Here is a 22,592-nt window from a genome sequence, read left to right as displayed (position 1 = left end):
TAACACAAGGTCAAAGAGAGTACGCAAGATCGACTCACACGGATGATGCACCGAATTGCAGCTACTCCAGATGTTGCCATCACTTTCGCACAGTTTGGGACCAGGTTAAATAATGTCGGCACAATGGCTTCAGCACTATGATCATATTTGTTGCCAAGAATTGTTGACAGGTGCCTGTGTAAATTCCAAAAACATGAACTTTGAACAAAACAAACACAACATTTTTTTTTGTTAAAGTTAAAGCTGTAACAAAGAAATAAAGGCTGGATATACATTTGGAATACAAAAGAGTTGCCCAATTTATGGCTATACCATATGAATCAATTAAAAAAAAATCTTGAATAATGCTTTTCACTGTACATGTGACAATAAAGTAAACAGAAACTGAAACTGTGTACCCTTCTTTAGGAATTAGCATTTCAATGACAACATTCGAGGGGTACAGCAGTAAAGCTTCAAGCATTTCAATGCCAACATTAGCATTTCAATGCCAACATTTGAGGGGTACAGTAATTCTTGATTAGTGCAGGTGTCAGAGGTTATGAGGAAAAAGCAGGAGAATGGGGTTAGGAGGGAGAGATAGATCAGCCATGATTGAATGGCGGACTAAATTTAATGGGCCAAATGGCCTAATTCTACTCCTATTCCTTACGACTTTAAAGCAGTTAAATAACTGGACTAGTAATCAGTAATCTATTAAATGATTCCGAAATAAGAGATCAAAACTCACCATGGTAGGTAAAAAAAAATTAAATCTGGAATAAAATGCTCGGAGAAACCCGACCAGTTCCTTCAAAGGAACCAGGCTTATAGTATTTATTCCAGTCTGGCTAATGCGAGTCCAGACCCACAGCAATGTGGTTGATTCCTAACTGCCCTCTGAAATGGCCGAGCAAGCCACTAAAGTCAAGGGCAGTTGAGGATGGACAATTACTACTGGCTGCACCAGCATCAACCACATCTTGTGAATGAATAAAGACAACTTGCAGTTTGTTTATCCAATGTGATATAACTGTCATATGTTAATTCTTTCTATTAAATATAATTTTGTGCACCTATTGGAAAAACAAAATTACCTTAACATCTTCAATTTTAAAAGGTGTAATTTTACTGGTATATCAAGAGTGTTTTATTGTCATATGTCCCAGATAGAACAATGAAATTCTTACTTGCAACAGCACAACAGAATATGAAAACATAGTACACTGTAATATAATCATGTACAGGCAGACGAGGTCAGTTTATTCTTGGCATCATGTTTGGCACAAACATTTTCCTGTGCTGTACTGTTCTATGTTCTATATTCTGTTGTGCCTTTAAATAATGAGCCATTGGAAGAAAAAACGCCACTTTACCATTCAACTCATTCTCAATGCATCTGCCCACAATAGTATCAGTAGGAATGACCATCACAGCTCTTATTGAGATGGTCTCATATTCAGTCTGAGTACATCCTCCACCAGGTTGTGTGCATTGAAATTATTTTCCTTAAGACTGAACCACAACAAATCTAGCACATCAAAACTTAATATCCCTAATGAGATATGAGCCAGCAACAGCAGGTTTTATTATATCAGTAAATCTGTAACCTTATAAATTGCACGACACTCACTCTACCATCTGGTTAGATTTAATGAAGATGAACAAAGGCGAGTCAAGGGCAGTGCCTGCAGCTGAGGTACCAGGCTCGTAAAACTCCACACATGCTGAATGGTGTAGGAGGGAACTGCAGATGCTGGTTTACAGCGAAGATAGACACAAAATGCTGGAGTAACTTAGCGGGACGGGCAGCATCTCTGGATAGAAGGAATGGGTGACGTTTCAGGTCGAGACCCAAATGTCACCCATTCCGTCCATCCAGAGATGCTGCCCGTCCCGCTGAGTTACCCCAGCATTGTGTGACTATCTCTAGAGATGCTGCCTGTCCAAGAGCCAAGTAGATAATCCATTCACAGTTCTCCTCAAGTCCCCATGATCAGAGAACCCAGTCTTCAAGCCAATTTGTACTCAATACTGTAAAACCAGCAATTTCCTGGCTGTGGTGCTGATTGACTTCTGCTCCAGAATTATTCATGGCTCTGGGTTAGCTAAAATTTTGAAATCTACCTGAAAATTGCTAGCGTTTGTACCGCCTATTAAAAAAAAGCAAGTCAAATTCAAAAACTGCTCAATCAGTGTATTCTTAATAATCTTCTAAGTGACCAAAAGAGTCATTGAGAGTGGTAGTCTGTAACCCTTATTCGGCTGTACACTGCTTAATTCAATTGTGCCATAGTTATTTGGCATTTTGGTCTGAACATCAAGAGAAGCAAATATGAGATCATAAGAAATTTCTATTATTTCAGCATCTAATCAATAGATCATCAAGGTTTCATAATAAAAGTAAAATCAATGGGAATTAAGGGACTTCCCTACATTAAAATGCCCCCTTGTAAATGCGAAGAAAATCAGTAACCTGTAGATGTTGGACATCTGAACTAAAAACAGAACAGGTCAGGCAGCATCTGTGGAAAGAGAAACAGTTAGCTGGGAACTTTCATCAGGTCCCAGACCTGAAACGATAAGTGTTTTCTCTTTCCATATATTCCGCTTGCCCTGCTCAGTGTTTCCAGCATTTTCCGTGTTTTTTTAAGTGTGAAAGAATGTTTTCTGGGTAGGTAATCAACTCACGCACAGGAAATTGTTAAAAGGAATTCCTCATGATAACATCCTCGCATAATAACTCCCTGGTCACCTTGTCCCTTCCTACCCAAACCACCCCAACCCCGGGCACTTTCCCCTGCACCCGCACGAGATGCAACACCTGTCCCTTTACCTCCCCCCTCAACTCAATCCAAGGACCCAAACAGTCTTTCCAGGTGAGACAAAGGTTCACCTGCACCTCCTCCAACCTCATCTATTGCATCCGCTGCACTAGATGTCAACTTATTTACATCGGCGAAACCAAGCGCAGGCTCGGCGATCGCTTCGCTCAACACCTGCGCTCGGTCCGCATTGACCAAACTGATCTCCCAGTGGCCGAGCACTTCAACTCCCCCTCCCATTCCCAGTCTGACCTTTCTGTCATGGGCCTCCTCCAGTGCCATAGTGAGGCCCACCGGAAATTGGAACAGCACCTCATATTTCGCCTGGGCAACTTGCAGCCCAGTAGTATGAACATCGACTTCTCCAACTTTAGATAGTTCCTCTATCCCTCTCTTCCCCTCCTCCAGGTCTCCCTCTATCTTCCTGTCTCCACCTATATCCTTCCTTTGTCCCGCCCCCCCTGACATCAGTCTGAAGAAGGGTCTCGACCCGAAACGTCACCCATTCCTTCTCTCCCGAGATGCTGCCTGACCTGCTGAGTTACTCCAGCATTTTGTGAATAAATATCCTCACATAATAAACTACATGCCAGCATGCAGAAGTGGAAGATAACATCAATGCATGGGTTGTTAAATGGCAATCAAAACTCTAATCACACAAGTTAATGACTATCTCCAGCAAAACAGTTTACTCAACTTCCCCTGATTTCTTTCAGCTCACCAAATTTAAAAAAACTGCTGTTGGTTCTCAGTAGGCCAGGCATCATCAGTGGGGGGAAATAGACAGACAGAGGTTTGGGTCGGGACCCTTCTTCAGACAGATCACTTCAGCACTGATTCAACATTACTGCTTCGTACACAATCAATGTCCTGAAGATCACTGTTCACCAAAAATCTAACTGTCCCAATTGCATACTGTACTGAAAAAGAGTAATAGAAAGGGCCAGATTGCCTGATCATGAATAGTTTGCTGGTATTGTACATGTCCACCAACAGACCTGCTAAACGTTTGACTGAGTTTGCGTGGTGAATTCTGTGCAGTTTCCTCTACTTGATGAGGGTATTTTTATTGGCCCACATGCACACTGATTACAGAGTCACAGAGTGATACAGCGTGGAAACAGGCCCTTCGACCCAACTTGCCCACACCGGCCAACATTTCTCGGCTACACTAGTCCCACCTGCCCGGGTTTGGCCCATATCCCTCCAAACCTATCCTATCCATGTACCTGTCTTAACTGTTTCTGAAACATTGGAAGAACAAGAAACATGGTGTTAGAAACATGAAACACATGTAATGACAGGGAAGGCTACATTCCTCTTGGTTTGAGGATTAACCTATCACCCACACCAAAACAGAGGCCAGCCGAGAAATGTCATTAAGATTTTTCTTATCCTGTCAGAAAGGATACGTTGTTTAAAAAAGTTAAATTGTCTTACAGCCTGAATGTCCCTAGTTAAAAGGCATCAATAATGTACCCCCATCGTACAATCAAATCTCTACACTGGATTTATTTTCCAACTTAGCACTCCACCTGCCTATTCCGATTGCAGAACTCCCACTATGGATTGCACAAGCTCAACCCAGACATTCTTGCCATACAGGGAGTACAGAGAAGGTTCACCAGATTGATTCCTGGGATGGCAGGACTTTCATATGAAGAAAGACTGGATAGACTAGGCTTGTACTCGCTGGAATTTAGAAGATTGAGGGGGGATCTTATAGAAACTTACAAAATTCTTAAGGGGTTGGACAGGCTAGATGCAGAAAGATTGTTCCCAATGTTGGGGAAGTCCAGAACAAGGGGTCACAGTTTAAGGATAAGGGGGAAGTCTTTTAGGATCGAGATGAGAAAGGTTTTTTTCACACAGAGAGTGGTGAATCTGTGGAATTCTCTGCCACAGAAGGTAGTTGAGGCCAGTCATTGGCTATATTTAAGAGGGAGTTAGATGTGGCCCTTGTGGCTAAAGGGATCAGGGGGTATGGAGAGAAGGCAGGTACGGGATACTGAGTTGGATGATCAGCCATGATCATATTGAATGGCGGTGCAGGCTCGAAGGGCTGAATGGCCTACTCCTGCACCTATTTTCTATGTTTCTATGTTTCTAACCCTATTGTGACAATTAAGAGAGATTTCAAAGTATATTAAACAGGTCGTACTATGCTTCCAGCGATACTTACGCTACAGTAATACAAGCTTCTCTGACAACCTGTGACCGGAGGTCTTTAGCTGATAATTTGAAAGCTCCTTCCAATAATCTTAAATGTTGGAAAAAACAGTCATATTCTACAGCTCCAGCAACGATCAGCGATCGAATCTTCTTGAGCTAAGAGGAAAAAGAAAAAAAGTTTTCAATCTGAATTGGCTGCAAAAAATAAACCATCAAATTGATAAATCCGCACAGACAAGAACTCTAAAACATAAGCAGAAAATGCTGGAAATACAACGTATATCAGACAGTATCTGTGGACAGACAAGGAGAGTTTACATTCCATGCCAACGATCTATCATGAACATGGCAACACCACAACCTGGAAGTTGCCCCCCAAGCCACACCATCCCGACTTGGAAATGTATTGCGGTTCCTTCAGCTTCACTGGGTCAAATCTCCTGAACTCCCTCGCTAACAGTACCGCGGGTATATCTGCACATCAAGAATGGCAGTGGTTCAAGACAAAAGGTCACCGTCATCCTCTTAAGAGCAATTAAGGATGGGCAATTAAATGTTGGCTCAGCCTGTAGATCTCACCTCTTTCGAGTGAACAAAAACAAAACTAGGAAAGTTAGAAAATGTTTTAAGTTGCAGAGAGAAGAAATCTGTGATTGGGTGAAGACCAAAAGCGATTGAACGGCAAAAAAGCTGATGAATTCTCTGGAGCCAGCTGGCAAGCTTGGAACTGATTTAGCTGGAAGAGATATAAATAGAAGGAGATGGGTGAGGGCATAGAAGAGAAAAAAAAGCACTGAAACTAGGTTACAAAGCACAGCACTTGCTGGAGATTTGAAGCAACAGAGAATACTGAAGATACATTTCGTCTGGCAAGAAGGAAACCGTGTTAATGTCACAGAAAAAAAGATGTTGCATCAATACTGTTCTGTTCTGAAAGCAACTTTTAAGACCATACCAAATAGGAGCAGAATTAGGCCATTCAGCCCATCATATCTGCTCCACCATTCGATCATGGCTGATCTATTTTTCCCTCTCAAACCCATTCTCTTGCCTTTTATCTGTAACCTTCGACTAATCAAGAACCTATCAATCTCCGGTTTAAAAATACCCAATGACTTGGCCTTCACAACCGTATGGGGCAATGAATCCCACAGATTTACCACCCTCTGGCTACAGAAATTCCTCCTCATCTCCATTCTAAAGGTATGTATTTTCATTCTGAGGCTGTGCCCTCTGGCCTTGGATTCTCCCACCGCTGGAAACATCCTCTCCACATCCATTCTATCCACCAGGCCTATCATTATTCGGGGGGGTTTCAATGAGATCCTCCCTCATCCTTCCAAAGTCCGGCGGGCACAGGCCCAGAGCCATCAGACGCTCCTGGATGGCTGGTTATCTGAAATTGTTGAAGACAATGTTGAGTACTGAAGGCTTGGTTGCAAGATGGGAGGATACTCTTCGATTGTACTTTGTTGTTTTTTGTTACGGAGCAGTCAAACTGGGAGTGGAACTGAGAATTTAAATGACAGGCAACAGAAGACAATGGGTCACCATCATGGAAGTGTTCTGTATGACGGTCAACTATTCTGCATTCAATTTTCATGAACATTTTCCAATGGCAAAATACATATTCATTTATTAATTCACATACATTTATCTGTTGAGAAAATATGTCATGTTAACATTTAGCCACTGAATGATGCGGGCCCACATGAGAGCAGCCCGGTGGTATGAACGTCGACTTCTCCAACTTTAGATAGCTCCTCTGTCCCTCCCTTCCCCTCCTCCTTCCCAGATCTCCCTCTATCTTCCTGTCTCCATCTATATCCTTCCTTTGTCCCGCCCCCCTGACATCAGTCTGAAGAAGGGTCTCGACCCGAAACGTCACCCATTCCTTCTCTCCCGAGATGCTGCCTGACCTGCTGAGTTACTCCAGCATTTTGTGAATAAATCGATTTGTACCAGTATCTGCAGCTATTTTCTTATACTATATGAGAATATTCAAGGCTGCATATCATAATTTAAATCAGTGCTTCTTAAGATGGTGAATGGTCCACCCAAGGGTGAATGAAACTAGAGGGGTACATGAAGTGTGAATGACTTAATATATATTAAATTATACTCAAGAGAGAATAAGACAAAAATTACAAAAAAAATATAAGAAAATTTAGTCGAGGGTGAATGAAATTTTGTGATAAAGACTCAAGGGTGAATGAGTTTAAGAAGCACTGATCTAAATAACAACAACTTAGTCAAGACAAGAATGCAATAGCTTAGAAAAATAAAATATTTTTCAGCATGGATGTAAAAGGACAGACAAGATCGTTCCATTTGGGTTCTACTCTAGGTTACGATTGATCTTGCCATGTTTCAAAGATCCATTCCTTTGTCTGAGATGAGCTAGCACATCTCATCTTTAAAATTGTTTTGTCTTAGATAGTAAAGGGACAATGAGTCTCACTTCATCAATAGTTTCATGAAAAGTGATGATAGATCAATACTGAATCCTAGGGGAATCTCACGACAACAAGATGACTCAAAGGAAAAATAAATCAGAATATTGCAACAAGATATGATCTCATAAAGAAGGCATATGATATGCTTGCCTGGATTGGTCAGTGCATTGAGTGTAAGAGTCAGGAAGTCAAGGAAGGAAGCAGAGGTTGATGGTGCAAGGTTGCTTCTCAGACTGGAGGCCTGTGACTAGTGGTGTGCCTCAGGGTTCGGTGCTGGGCCCGCTACTGTTTGTCATCTCTATCAATGATTTGGATATGAACGAACATGGCAAGATTAGCAGATGATACAAAAGTGGGTGGTTTTGCTGATAGTGAAGATGGTCGTGAAAAATTGCAGCAGGATCTTGATCGATTGGCCAGGTGGGCTGAGAAATGGTTGATGGAATTTAATACAGAGAAACATGAGGCATAGTTAGGGTAGACGGTCAGAATATTTTTCGTAAGGGCGGAAATGTTAAAGACTAGTGGGCATTGGTTTGAGTGAGAGGAGCAAAGTTTCAAGGAGATTTGCAGGGCAAGTTTTTTTATTACACAATGAATGGGTGGTGGTTGTCTGGAACACACTGCCGGATGTGGTGGTGGCGGCTGATGCAATGGTGGCATTTAACATGCTTTTAGAGAGGCACATGGATACGCAGAGAATAGAGGGGTGTTCATCGTGTATATGCACATGAAGTTAATTATCTTGGCATTATGTTCAGCACAGATGTTGTGGGCCAAAGAGCCTGTTCCCCTGCTGTACTTTGCTATGTTCTATGGTTCAAAGCTGAATTCATCCCAGTCAAAAGGAAGTTCTAAATCTCTTCTTGCTTTTCAACTGTGTGCAGGGAAAAGACATTTCTAAACAACAACTGTAAAATCCTCCTCCACAACCACTGGAACAACTTACGGCGATGGCTCGCTGATCCCAGTCATGCTTATCATCGGACAGTATTTCTCGTATTTTGTTCAGTGTTTCTTCAAGTTCTCTGTTGGAGAAAATCTGAAAGACACAAGAACACTTCAGCCAGAATACAAACTCACTGAGTCATATGCCTTAGACATGGTGTACACCATTTTACACCCAAGAATTACGATGGGAAGGTGAACAACTACTCAGTGAACATATCAAAATCAGTAGAGTATTAATGAATACATCGGTGATCATTAACCAGATAATTTCCCGGATTTTCCAAAGACCTTTGACATGGAGTCCTTCAAAGAAGCCAGGTGGCATGATGAGTGGTTGGTTAAAACTTGGACTAATTGCTAAATGTGTAGAGCAACTTGAACACATGTACATCTCAGCAAGAGTTCAAAGTTAGCAAGCAAATGACTGCTAGCATTGGTATAAATGGTAGGGCAGCTTTATACTCAATGAAGGCTTGTTTGATGCACAGAGACACAGAAACAAGCATTTCATTCCACTGAATCCACAATTATTATCAAATACTATTTCCACCCTGGCCCATTTTATTCTCTCTACGTTTCGTTCAACTACCCCTCACTCACCAATACTTTGGGCAATTTACAGAGGCTAATTAATGTACCAACCCACATATTTTGGGAGTCGAGAAAACCAGAGCAAATCTCCAGGAATAATGTTCATATCGCACTGGAAGTCAGGCACAAAAAGCTGGAGTAACTCAGCGGGTCAAAAGGAATAGGTGACGTATCAGGTTGAGACCCTTCTTCAGAAGAAGTCTGAAGTGTCTCAACGCAAAACATCACCTATTCCTTTTCTCCAGAGATGCTGTCTGGCCTGCTGAGTTACTCCAGCGTTTTGTGTCTATCTTTGGTTTAAACCAGCATCTGCTGTTCCTTCCTACATACTGGAAGTCAGGATTGAACTGGACCTATGAGGCAGCAACTTTACCAGTGGTACCACTCTGCCCTTTCACCGTCCGGCGCGGCCTGGAACGTGGCAACTTCAACAGCCTGACCGCGAGAAAAGACATTCTGGCCTTCCATCACAGTGAGGAGGTGACAGGAGGAGACTCACTGTGATGGATGTTTCTTTTTTGTTTTGTGTTGGTTAGTGATTGTGTGTGTTATTGCTTATTTTTATTGCTCTTAGTGTTGGACTGTGGGTAATGGAATCTCGTTCAAAAGACATTTTTGGATGACGATAAAGGCTATTCTGATTCTGATTCTGCCACCCTGAGCTCACTGACTATTCTTTCTTACATGTTTGAGCAAAATTCATTCATTGGTCTTGAACATAATCATGTGTGTTCTCTATCCATCACTGGAAAAAGGCAAAATGACTAACAAACATTTTTAGTCTTGATAAAAATCAATCTCATTTGAAAGATAATAGCTAATTTCATCCATATAATGACACACTTACTACATAGCCATCTTCACCACAAATACTTTAATTTGTTAATGGTTAACTTTATCATGCACATTATTTGTCTGAAAAGTGTGAAGACAGTTTTAATCTTTAGCTATATTTTAATTTTAAACTTTAGTTTTAATCATTGCTGTGCAGCCTATTTTTTATACTAAGGTTTCCATCAGTCAGGGGGGCATAGTGGCGCTGCGATAGAGTTGCTGCCTTACAGCGCCAGAAACTCAGGATCGATCCTGCCTACGGGCGATGTCTGTACAGAGTTTGTATGTTCTCCCCGTGACCTGCGTGGGTTTACTCCGGGATCTTTGATTTCTTCCCATGCTCCAAAGGCGTACAGGTTTGTAGGTTAATTGCCTTGGTCTAAATGTAAATGATCCCGAGTGTGTGGTGGTATGTGTAAGTGTGCGGGGATCGCTGGTTGGTGTGGACACACACGGTGGGCTGAAAGGCTTGTTTCCGTGCTGGGTCTCTAAACTAAACTAAATTCATTCTCCACCCTCGATCTTTTTCTTCTTCTGAAAAGGAATGGAAGAGTTGGGTTGAGGGCTAGGTAGTAGTGAGGAACAAGAGGGAAGAACAACAGAAGATGACTAAAAAGGCAATACGGGGAGAAAAGATGAAATACGAAGGTACAGTAAGCTAGCTAATAATATTGAAGTTTCTTCAGTTATATAAAGATTAAGAAAGAGGCAAGAGCGGACGTTGGACAGCTGGAAAATAAGGCAGGAGAAGTGATAATGGGGAATAAAGAGATGACAGTAGACTTGTATAACTTTTTTGCATCAGTCTTCACAGTGGAAGACACCAACAATGTGCATGAAATTCAAGAGAGTCAGGGTGTGGAAGTTAGTGGAGTGGCTATTACTAGTGAGAAACTGGGAAACTGAAAGGGCCGAAGGTGGATAAATCACCTGGACCAGATGGACTGCACCCGAGGGTTCTGAAAGAGGTGGCTTTAGAGATTGTGGAGGCATTGATAGTGATATTTCAATAATCACTAGAGTCCGCAGTGGTTCCAGATGATTGGAAAATAGCCAATATTAGCCCGCTGCACAAGCAGAATAAGGAAACTATTAGGCCGGTTAGTCTGATTTCAATGGTTGGTAAGATTTTAGAGTCCATTATAAAGGATGAGGTTATGGAGTACTTAGAAGTTCATGATAAAATAGGCCAAAGTCAGCATGGTTTTGTGAAGGGGGAGATCTTGCCTGACAAACTTGCTGGAATTCCCTGAAGAAGTAAATAGCAGGACAGACAAAGGAAATGCAGTAGATGTTGTTTACCTAGATATTCAGAAAGCTTTTGATAAGGTGCCCCAGGTGAGGCTGCTAAGGAAGATGAGATCCCACGGTATCAAAGGGCAGATACTAGCATGGATATCAGGTTGGCTGGATGGCAGAAGGCAAAGAGTGGCAATAAAGGGGGCTTTTTCTGGTTGGCTGCCAGTGACGAGCGGAGTTCCACAGGGCTCGTTGCTAGGGCCGCTGCTCTTCACATTGTATATTAATGATTTGGACGAGGGGATTGAAGGCTTTGTGGCCAAGTTTGCGGATGATACGAAAATAGGTGGAGGGGCAGGTAGTGTAGAGAAAGCAGGGACTCTGCATAAGGATTTGGACAGGTTGGGGGAGTGGGCAGATAAGTGGCAAATGGAATATTGTGCAGCAAAGTGTGGAATCATGCATTTTGATAGTAGGAATAAAGGCGTAGATTATTTTCTAAATGGGGAGAGAATCCAGAAATCGGTGGTTCAAAGGGACATGGGAGTGCAGGATTCCCAAAAAGTTAAACTGCAAGTCGAATCGGTAGTAAAGAAAGTAAATGAAATGCTGGCATTTATTTCGAGAGGGCTTGTGTACAAAAACAGGGATGTAATGCAGAGGCTCTGTAAGGCACTGGTAAGGCCCTATATGGAATATTGTGAGCAATTTTGGGCACCATATCTGAGGAAGGATGTGCTGGCTCTGGAGAGGGTCCAGAGGAGGTTTACAAGAATGATCCCAGGAATGAGTGGGTTAACATATGATGAGCATTTGACGGCACTGGGCCTGTAGTCGCTGGAGTTTAGAAGAATGAGGGGGGACCTCATTGAAACCTACAGAATAGTGAAAGGCTTGGATAGAGTGGATGTGGAGAGGATGTTTCCACTAGTGGGAGAGTCTAGGACTAGAGGTCATAGCCTCAGAATGAAAGGATGTTTTTTTAGGAAGCAGACAAGGAGGAATTTCTTTAGTCAGAGGGTGGTGAATCTGTAGAATTCTTTGCCACAGAAGGCTGTGGAGGCCAAGTCAGTGGAAATATTTAAGGCAGAGATGGATAGATTTTTGATTAGTATGGGTGTCAGAGGTTATGGGAAGAAGGCAGGGGAATGGGTTTAGGAGGGAAAGATAGATCAGCCATGATTGAATGGCAGGGTAGACTTTATGGGCCGAATGGCCTAATTCTGCTCCTATCACTTATGATCTTATGGAAGAAGAAAGTGAAGCAAACAGGCTGTGACACAAATCCCCAAAACCGGCAAGTGATAAAAAGGGAGATAAAAGACAAAGAAACAGAAAGGGTAAATGGAGGGGCAGTAGGAGAGAGATGCTGCCTGTCCGCTGAGTTACTCCAGCATTTTGTGTCTATCTCCAGAGATGCTGCCTGTCTCGCTGAGTTACTCCAGCATTTTGTGTCTATCTCCAGAGGTGCTGCCTGTCCTGTTGAGTTACTCCAGCATTGTGTGTCTATCTACGAAGTATGAGCTTGAGATATTTCAAGAGAGAGGTTGGAACACAAATGTTGCTCTGCAAGGTTCACCAAATCAATTTATTAGCTTCATTCTCTTCTGCTTCGATAGGAACACAGCATGAACTTCCTTGCATTCATCTTCTGAACTTAGAAACATTGCGCTTGTTGTTTTGCTTGCTGCGTTTTTCTAGTTCCTTTACTGTCACAAAAACATGGGAGTCTCTATTAAATGCGTTGTTTAATCATAGGAATCGGTGACAACACGGAGTGCGTCGGATCGCAAACAATGATGAGACCGAAATACAGGATGGAGATTGAGAGTTTAGCAGTATGGTGTCAAGACAATAACCTCTCTGTCTGAGTGACAGCAAAACAAGGAGCTGGTCATTGACTTCAGGAAATGGGGTGGAATACACATGTTAGTCAGTATCAATGCTGCTGAAATAGACAGGTTGAGAGCTTCAAATTCCAAGATGTAAGCATCACTAACAATTTATTCTGGTACAACTATTTTGATGCTACAGCTGGTATAGACCATACTGCCCAATTGCATCACGATCTGGTTCGGTAACTCGAACGCCCAAGAACGAAGAAGACTGCAGAAAGTGGTAGACATTGCCCAGGCCATCACAGATAATGATCTCCACACCTTCACAAGAAGTGCTGCCTCATAAAGGCAGTTATGATCATCAAAGCACCATGCCACCCTGGCCACTCTCATATCTCATTGCTATCATTGGGGAAAAAGGTACAAAAGCCTAGGAACCATGACCTTCAGGATCAAGAATGACTTCTATCCATCAACCATCAGGATCTTGTACCACACTGCACAAGCCTAAACATAAACCAATCACAACTATGCACTATGTTTAGGTTGCACTTCATACTTTAGTTTGTGCTTTTATGGTCTGGTTACCTGGTATTACTGGTAATTTGCTATATTTAGAATTAGATTTTAGCTTTAGAGATACAGCATGGAAACAAGCCTTTCACAACAATCATCGATCAGCCATTTTCACTAGTTCTATATTATCCCACTTTCACATCTGCTCCCTGTACACTAGGGGGCAATTTATAAAGCGAATCAGCATACAAATCCATGTCTTTAGGATGTGGGAGAAAACCGGAGCACCTGAGAGAAATCCACATTCTCACAAGGAGAACGTGCAAACTCCACATAGACAAAACCCGATGTCAGAATCAAATCAGGGTGTTTGAAGATATGAGATAACAGCTCTATCAGCTGCATCACTGTGCACCACTATTATTATATATTTATTTGTTGCGTTGTTGTGTTAATGTGCCTGTAAAGCTGCAGCAAGTAAGCATTTTATTGTTACATACTCAGTAAACACGACAATTAAACAATCTTGACACTTGAGAAAACACACTGACGCCTCTACTTCCTCAGAAGGTTAAGGAAATTTGGCAAGTCTCCAAAGTCTCCTTCAGGTTTCTGCAGATGCACCATCCTATCCAGATACACCACAGCTTGATTTGGCAACTGCTCAAGACCACAAGAAATGGCAGAGTTGTGAACGCAGCCTAGTCCATCACACAACCAGCCTCCCGCCTAACTGCCCCCCACCTTCTCCCCCTTCATCAACTTTATGTATTCTTCCCACTTCTTTGGGAAGGCCGCCAACATAACCAAGGACCACCCACATTCTCTCTTCTCCTCTCCCATCGATAGAAGTTCCAAAAGATTGAAAGCATGTACCACCAAACTGAAGAACAGTTTCTTCCCATTGTGATCAGACCATTGAACTGACTCAGTGGGTAAGGCGGCATCTCTGGATAGAAGGAATGGGTGACGTTTCAGGTCGAGACCCTTGTTAGTTAGGTTAGTCAGTTAGACTGAGAGTTAGGGTAGAGGGAGACACAGAGATATGGACGGGTAGGTGTGAAAACGAGACATCAAAGTGGACAAAGAAAGGATATAGGTGGAAACAGGAAGATAGAGGGAGATCTGGGAAGGAGGAGGGGGAGTTAGTGTTCAGTAACCTGGAGATATTGAAATATTACCTTGTCAAATTTTCACTTTAGAAATGTTTTAATTGTGAGGATTAATCGCAAATGTGTGACTATTAAACTCCAAAAAGATCCAACATTCCAGAAAATCTGCCAGACCTGCATCACCGAGCATGTTAGATAAACCGAGTTTTACATTACCAATTATTTCAATTTATTACATTTCCAATTTTACTTTTCTAATTATTTAGACTTGCACTACCTGTGATTATGCTCTCTGTAATACAACGTTTAGAGAGAGAACTTGCATCAATACTTGTTTTGGTTCTTTAAAGGAAATATAGATTTATATTTATTGAATCCTAATAAAATAGGACCATGTAAAATACGTTAGAATTTTACATCTCTTGCACATTCAGACAATAATTTTAATAAACACAATAAGGTCAGAATAAGGTTACTCGGTGTGATATTGTTTAACTATTAGAAACTCAACAATAGTAATTCATACACATACCTGCACCGTAGGTACATCAGTAAATGCTCTTGTGAAATCGTCTTCATCCAGTGCTCCATCTTTTGATGCCCCTAAATCAATAAAAAGTAAGATTTTTTTCCACAGTCAATTTCATAGCTTTACTGGTATATTTTAACCAAAATGTCAAATAATTTGAAAGCGACTACATTTTATTTGCATTTAATATGATTTCTATAAAACATTTAATAAATACTTCATTCTTATGCCTGTATGTGTTTTGACAATAACGTTCACTGAAGTCAGCTACAAAGGGAGAATGTATTTCAATTTTAATATCAGTATTTGACATAACTGAACCTGCATTCAGCGATAGATCAATTATTTTGTATACACAAAATAAAACCTACATTGATCATATTTTGTTTTGTTTTTGCACTATATGGATTTTTAACTTAATTTATTGAATTTCTTTTTGTTTGTTTATGATATTATCTATTGAGTGCTGTGTTTACAAACTTGTGCCCCTGCTGCAAGTAAGAATTTCATTGATCAATTTCGGTACATATGACAATAAAATACTCGCATGACTATTGAAATATTGGGTCTGGTCTCATATGTATCACTATATTGGTCAGCAAATTCAAATGATCACTTTAGACAATAGACATTAGGTGCAGGAGGAGGCCATTTGGCCCTTCGAGCCATTCAATGTGATCATGGCTGATCATTCTCAATCAGTACCCCGTTCCTGCCTTCTCCCCATACCCCCTGACTCCGCTATCCTTAAGAGCTCTATCCAGCTCTCTCTTGAATCCACTTTCTCCCTAGTCCACTTGCAAAATGAATTTGTCTTATGTAGCTCCTGACTATATCCAAGGTTTGCTTTCAGTGAGGGAGAACAGGTATCCACTCAGGGGAAATTATATGTTTGGTTCACTGATTATTTCCAGCAATTTCTGTTTTATTTCAGATTTCCACCATCTGCAATATTTCACTTTTTGATTGCTTTTGAGATGCAGAATGTAGCAACTGAATAAAAGCACAATGATGAAGACTTTCAATTACATGTTTCAAAACACAGATTAAGACGACTGACAAAAGAAAAATAAGGATTTAAAGGAACTGCAAATGCTGGTTTAAACCGAATATAGACACAAAATGCTGGAATAACTCAGAGGGACAGGCAGCATCTCTGGAGAGAAGGAATGGGTGATGTTCTGGGTCGAGACCCTTCTTCAGACTGATGTCAGGGGAAAGGGAATTTCATAGATAAGGAAGTGTAAGATGTGAAAGCAGGCCAAAGGGAATGGAGATCAAGGAAAATGTAGAATAGATCATTGCTCGCTGGGAGAAGGTAGCAACAAAGCAAACAGACAAAATGGCAGAGATGAAATGTAGTCAGAGACAGTAAGATTGGTCAGAGAACTGGGAAGGGGGAGGGATGGAGAGAGAGGGAAAGCAAGGGTTACTTGAAGTTGGAGAAGTCAATGTTCATACCGCTGGGGTGGAAGCTGCCCAAGCGAAATACGAGGTGCTGTTCCTCCAATTTGCGCTGGGCCTCATTCTGACAATGGAGGAGGCCCAGAACAGAAAGGTCAGTGTGGGAATGGGAGGGGGAGTTAAAGTGTTTAGCAACCTGGAGATCAGGTAGGTTTAGGCGGACAGAGTGGAGATATTCAGCGAAACGATCACCGAGCTTCCGCTTGGTCTCGCCGATATTTCAGAGTCTAGACCTGGAACAGTGGATACAGTAGATGAGGTTGGAGGTGCAAGTGAACCTCTGCCTCACCTGAAAAGACTGTCGGGGTCCTTGGACGGAATCGAGAAGGGAGGTATAGGGATAGGTGTTGCATCTCCTGCGGTTGCAGGGGAAACTACCTGGGGAGGGGTTGGTTTAGGTGGGAAGGGACGAGTTGACCAGGGATTTGCAGAGGGAACGGTCTCTGCGGAAAGTTGAAAGGGATGGAAATGGGAAGATGTGGCTAGTGGTGGGATCCTGTTGGAGGTGGCGAAAATGTTGGAGGATTATGTGCTGTATGCGACGGCTGATGGGGTGGAAGGTGAGGACTAGGGGGCTTAAAAGGCACTGACTCACAAGATGGTAGAAATGAAATTCATAGTAGTTCATGAGCTTTCAGAGAATTCGGTAAATACACAAAGGATTAAAAAATAAAAGTAAAATAAATGAAAATAGAGGCAGTGAGCTGGACCAACTGGATTTGTAAGTTAGGTATCAGAAATTGGTATTGGTATTGTTTATTATTGTCAAGTGTACTGATAAAAGTTTTTGTTTGCGTGCTATCCAATTAGATTAGGACCAGAGGCCACAGCCTCAGAATTAAAGGACGTTCCTTTAGAAAGGAGATGAGGAGGGATTTCTTTAGTCAGAGGGTGGTGAATCTGCAGAATCCATTGCCACAAATGGCTGTGGAGGCCAAGTCAATGGATATTTTTAAGGTGGAGATTGACAGATTCTTGATTAGTAAGGGTGTCAGCAGTTATGGGGTGAAGGCAGGAGAATGGGGTTGAGAGGGAAAGATATATCAACCATGATAGAATAGGGTAGACTTGATGGACTGAATGGACTAATTTTGCTCCAAGAACTCATGAACTCATGAACTTCATCATGGAGATGAGTGGGGGTGGATTTGTTTAGCCAGAGGGAGGTGAATCTGTGGAATTCATTGCAACAGATGGCTGTGGAGATTAAATCATTGGGTATTTTTAAATCGGAGATTGACAGGTTCTTGATTAGTAAGAGTGCCAAAGGCTACGGGGAAGGGCAAGAAAACAGGTTTGAGAGGGAAAGATGGATTGGCCATGATTGAATGGCAGGGTAGACTCGATGGACCAAATGGACTTATTCTGCTCCTAAGACCTATGATCTTTCCAAGTTGTATGATTCTAATAGGTGGGTTGGAGGGGGGGTAGTGGAGGGGGGTAGTGGAGACAACAAAATGGATAGCCTTTGATGGGGTGGGAGGTAGAGAAGATTGAATGACACGATTGGTTATATGACAATATAAAAGGTGGTGAAAACTAGTAATAACAAAAAATGTCAAGGGGAGTTGTAAATCGAGATAAATAAAATCTTACGTTACTAGAACAGCAAATGTGAAATACAAGGCGACAATGGAAAATTATTTGAAGTAGTTGAAGTTAATATTAAGTCTGAAAGGCTGTAGCATGCCTAATTGTTCCTTGAGCTTGGTTTGGGGCCGAGTCAATAAATGTTAGCGAAAAATACTGATCCTACTGCATGATAATAATTTCAAAATAAGTATATCATTATCAAGGAAGTCTAGCAATACACTCCAGGTATATTATTGTCAAGGTGGTCTAGCAATGCACTCCAGATATTAAGTGTATTTCGCAAATAGGCATTTCAATGTCAAAGATAGACAAACAGTTCAAATCAGAACTGTGACAAACATCTGATGCCATTTCCAGTGAAGTAAAATAAATGTATTAGTGAAACCAGTATTTACAATGATGACACAAATATAATCATAAATAAATGCACACCTTAGCAGCTCCTGAAAAGTGTAACTACGATCTACAAGTATAACTACAATCTGTGCAGTGCACTACAAATTGTTTCGTTTATTGTCACCCGTACTGAGGTGCAGTGAAAAGCTTTTTGTTGCGTGCTATCCAGTCAGCAGAAATACAATACGTGATTATCATCAAGCCATTTACAGTCTACTCATTTCAGTGACACAGGATATGGATGTACATGAAAAGACAGATGACTGCCTTTGTGAGGAGCACTTGTGAGTATCACCAGTAAATACGTGCTGGCATCCAAAGGATAACAGGAGCTAATATTTCTTTAGCAAAATAAATTGTGGATTAAAAACAGAAAATATTGGAACCATTCTATCTATGGAATGCTTCTGTGGCAGATTCACAACAAATGCCTTTTTTTTTAAACATCACTGCAGATTCTGCTTATCCTACTAAGCATACAGTTTCCATTTGATTTGAGCTTCTTAACTTACACTGAAATGCACAGCAGTAGAATAACACTAAGAATGCACTTGATTGTCAGTTTCTTCAACAATCATAAAAGTATCATAAATGTATTCTTTTCAATGACCACATAAAACGAGTTTTGTTAACTGAAATAGATTTGTCATTTCCCTGCCAAAATACAGCTCTCTGTATTCAACTGCATCAGCCAAATATCTGCCCAATCCACCAACCTTTTTAGAACAATGAACAGCCAGGCACGTTGGGTCACAATGTCTGTGCCGTTGTATAATCCCTACCATACATCTCTGGAGGTTCGATAGAATATTCGGCGACATACCAAATCTCCTCAACGTTTGAGAAAGAGGAGGCAACTGATGTACTTTTCACACCAGGAGGTGATGAATCTTAACAAATTCCTTTTATCACATAATTCTATACACACCTTATAAAGTGTCTCCCTCCCCCCTGACTCAGACTGAAGAAGGGTCTCGACCTGAAACGTTGCAAATTCCTTTCTCCAGAGACGCTGCCTGACCCGTTGAGTTACTCCAGCATTTTGTGTCTATCTTTGGTGTAAACCAGCATCTGCAGTTCCTGCCTACACGTAAATCATTAATACTGATCGTATTGGCTGTTGATGGTGGGAATTGGGGACTACACTTCACAGATTTATTTATTACCCAGAGTTTATATTTTGTTTTGTCATTAAACTTGGGAGAAACAAAAGACATTAAGATGGTAGGGGTGTGAGATGATAGGATGGATAAAACCTTGGTGGATGAGATCTATCCCTGAATGCCATGGGAAACGAGGGAGGACATTACTGTGCCCTGGTAGAGATTTTTGCAACTTCATTAGCCAAATGCCAGGCAACAGAAGACTTGGCAGAAGGCCTGTTGAGATGAGCAATTACCTACAGGTCAGTGAGTCTTGCGTCAATGTGATGTACACGGACTTCCAGAAAGCATTTAAGAATGTGCAGCACACTCCAAAGACGTACAGGTATGTAGGTTAATTGACTGGGTAAAATGTAAAAATTGTCCATAGTGTGTGTAGGATAGTGTTAATCTTCGGGGATCGCTGGGCGGCGCGGACTCGGTGGGCCGAAGGGCCTGTTTCCGCGCTGTATCTCTAAATCTAAATCTAAAAAAAAGCACATAGCAAAAAAGGGACTGTGACAGCATGGCTACAAAGTCCATTAAGTAACAGATGACAGAGGATGAATGATTGTCTGGCTTTGTCCTGCCCCACTTCTCATAGTCATACAGTGATAGAGCATGGAAACAGGCACTTAGGCCCAACTTTCCCACACCGGCCAACATGTCCCAGCTACACTAGTCCCACCTGCCTGCTTTTGGCTCATATTCCTCCAAACCTGTCCTATCCATGTACCTGTCTAACTGTTTCTTAAAAGTTGGGATAGTCCCTGCCTCAACTACCTCCTCTGGCAGTTTGTTCTATACACCTACCACCCTTTGTGTGGAAAAGTTATCCCTCAGATTCCTATTAAATCTTTTTCTTAAACCCATGTCCACTGGTCCTCGATTCACCTACTCTGGGCAAGATCTCTGTGCATCTACCCAATCTATTCCTCTCATGATTTTATGCACCTAGTGGCGGGCATTTCCACCCTGGGTTCTGACTGTCTGCTCAATCCATGCCTCTTATAATTTTATATACTTCTATCAAGATTCCCCTCAACCTCCGAAGTTCCGGTGAAAACAATCCAAGTCCATCCAAAGATAGACACAAAATGCTGAAGTAACTGAGTGGGTAAGGCAACATTCATGGAGAACATGGATAGATGACGTTTCAGTCTTGAGCCTTCGTCAGGTTGATTGTGGTTGGAGGGGGTGGAACTGGAAGCACGAGAAAAAAACAGGACAAATCAGGGCTGGCAACAGTGGAGGGGACGGGCTGGGAGGTGTTTGTAGAGGTTACCTAAAAGTAGAGAATTCAATCCTCATACCACAGGGTATGATGCAACCAAAATGAAATATGAGGTGTTGTTCCTCCAATTTGCATCTGGCCTCAATTTGGCAATGGAGAAGGCCCAGGACAGGAAGGTCAGTGCAGGAATAGGAAGGGGAGTTAACGAGGTGAGCAACCGGGAGATCCAGCAAGCCTTGGGGGACCGGGCGCAGGTGTTCAGCGACACGGTCGGTGAATCTACGCTTGGTCTCACCAATGTCCAGGAATCCACATCGGCAACACCAGATGCAATAGACGAGGTTAGAGAGGGGAGATGGGGTGTGTGAACCTCTGCCTCACCTGGAAGGACTGTCCGAGTCCCTGGATGGAGTTGGGGAAGGACAGGTGTTACATCTCTTGCGGTTGCAGGGGGAAGTACCTGGGGAGGGGGTGGTTTGGGTCGGAAGAGATGAGTTAACCAGGGAGTTGTGGAGGGAACGGTCTCCGCAGAAGTTGGAAAGGGATGATGGGAAGAAGTGATTAGTGGTGGGATCACCTTGGAGGTGACGGAAATGTTGGAATGTGATGTGTTGGATGCAGAGGCTGGTGGAATGAAAGGTGAGGACCAGGGGAACTTGTGTCTGAGAGGACAGGGAGCGAGTGTAGAACTTCAGGGCACAGAAGAGACGCTGGTGAGGAATCCATCTATGACAGCTGGGGGAAACCACGTTCACTAAAGAATGAGACAGATGTCATGTAGAAAGCCTCATCCTGGTAGCAGATGCAGCAGAAATGTAGGAATTCAGGGGATGGGACAGCGTCTTTGAAAGAGGCAGGTGGGAGGAAGTCTAGTCAAGATAACTGTTGGAGTCGGCAGTTTTGTAGTGGACTTCAGTTGATAGTCTGTCATGGAGACAGAGAGGTCAAGAAAGGGGAGAGAGGAGTCAGAGATTGTCCAGATGAGTTTGAGAGTAGAGTGGCAGTTAGTGGTGAAGTCCATGATTTTGTCATGGATGCTGGAGGGAGCACTGACGCAGTTGTCGATGTAGTGGAGAACGCTTATATTCAATGCCCCTAGCAATGAAGGCATCCATACTATACACCTTTTTTACCATCCTATCTACTTGTGAGCTATTAACCTTTAGTGAGCTATGAACTTGGACTCCAAGATCCCTCTGCATATCAATGCTGCTAAGGGTCTGGCCAATGACTATATCCTCTTCCCTACAATGAACCTCCCAAAGTACAACACCTCACACTTGCTTGGGTTAAACTCTATCTGCCTTTTCGTCAGCCGATCTATATCTCGCTATTCTTCTGACAGCCTTCCTCACTGTCAGCAACTCCTCCAATTTTGGTGTCGCCAGCAAACAGACTCGCTATCCCATTTACATTTACTTTCAGGTCATTTATATTTATCAGGAACAGCAAAGGTCCCAGCACAGGTCCCCGCAGAACTCCACAGGTCAGACCTCCAGCCAGAATATCCACATCCCATCACAACCCTCTGTCTTCTATAAATAAGCCGGTTCTGAATCAATACGATATATCTATTCAGGTATGGGAGGTTTGTCTACCATCATACGCTTTAGGACCTTCAGTACCTTCTTGTCTGGAACACTGACTGAACCTCAACACACTGCCATTGACTGCCCCAAGTTCCTCGGTTCTCATGTCTTTCTCCATGGTAAAAAGAGAGG

At 42.3% G+C, this 22,592-nt stretch overlaps 1 protein-coding gene across 32 annotated transcripts in view; it reads right to left on the bottom strand.

Moving 5' to 3' along the window:
* The window catches only part of clasp2 (cytoplasmic linker associated protein 2), a 278,703-nt gene that overhangs the window by 135,091 nt on the left and 121,020 nt on the right, over positions 1-22,592 (bottom strand). For all 32 annotated transcript variants that reach the window (XM_078398275.1, XM_078398276.1, XM_078398278.1 and 29 more), the window contains 4 exons: positions 15,046-15,116; positions 8,382-8,474; positions 4,987-5,132; positions 39-174 (listed from right to left, as the gene is read on the bottom strand). In XM_078398275.1, the coding sequence (XP_078254401.1) occupies positions 39-174; positions 4,987-5,132; positions 8,382-8,474; positions 15,046-15,116 (446 nt within the window). The remainder of the gene's footprint in view (positions 1-38; positions 175-4,986; positions 5,133-8,381; positions 8,475-15,045; positions 15,117-22,592) is intronic.

This window comes from Rhinoraja longicauda, chromosome 4, assembly GCF_053455715.1.
Source record: "Rhinoraja longicauda isolate Sanriku21f chromosome 4, sRhiLon1.1, whole genome shotgun sequence".
Classification (NCBI taxonomy): Eukaryota; Metazoa; Chordata; class Chondrichthyes; order Rajiformes; family Arhynchobatidae; genus Rhinoraja; species Rhinoraja longicauda.
The sequence above is the reverse complement of the archived record's forward strand: the minus strand, read 5'-3'. Positions and strand labels throughout refer to the sequence as shown.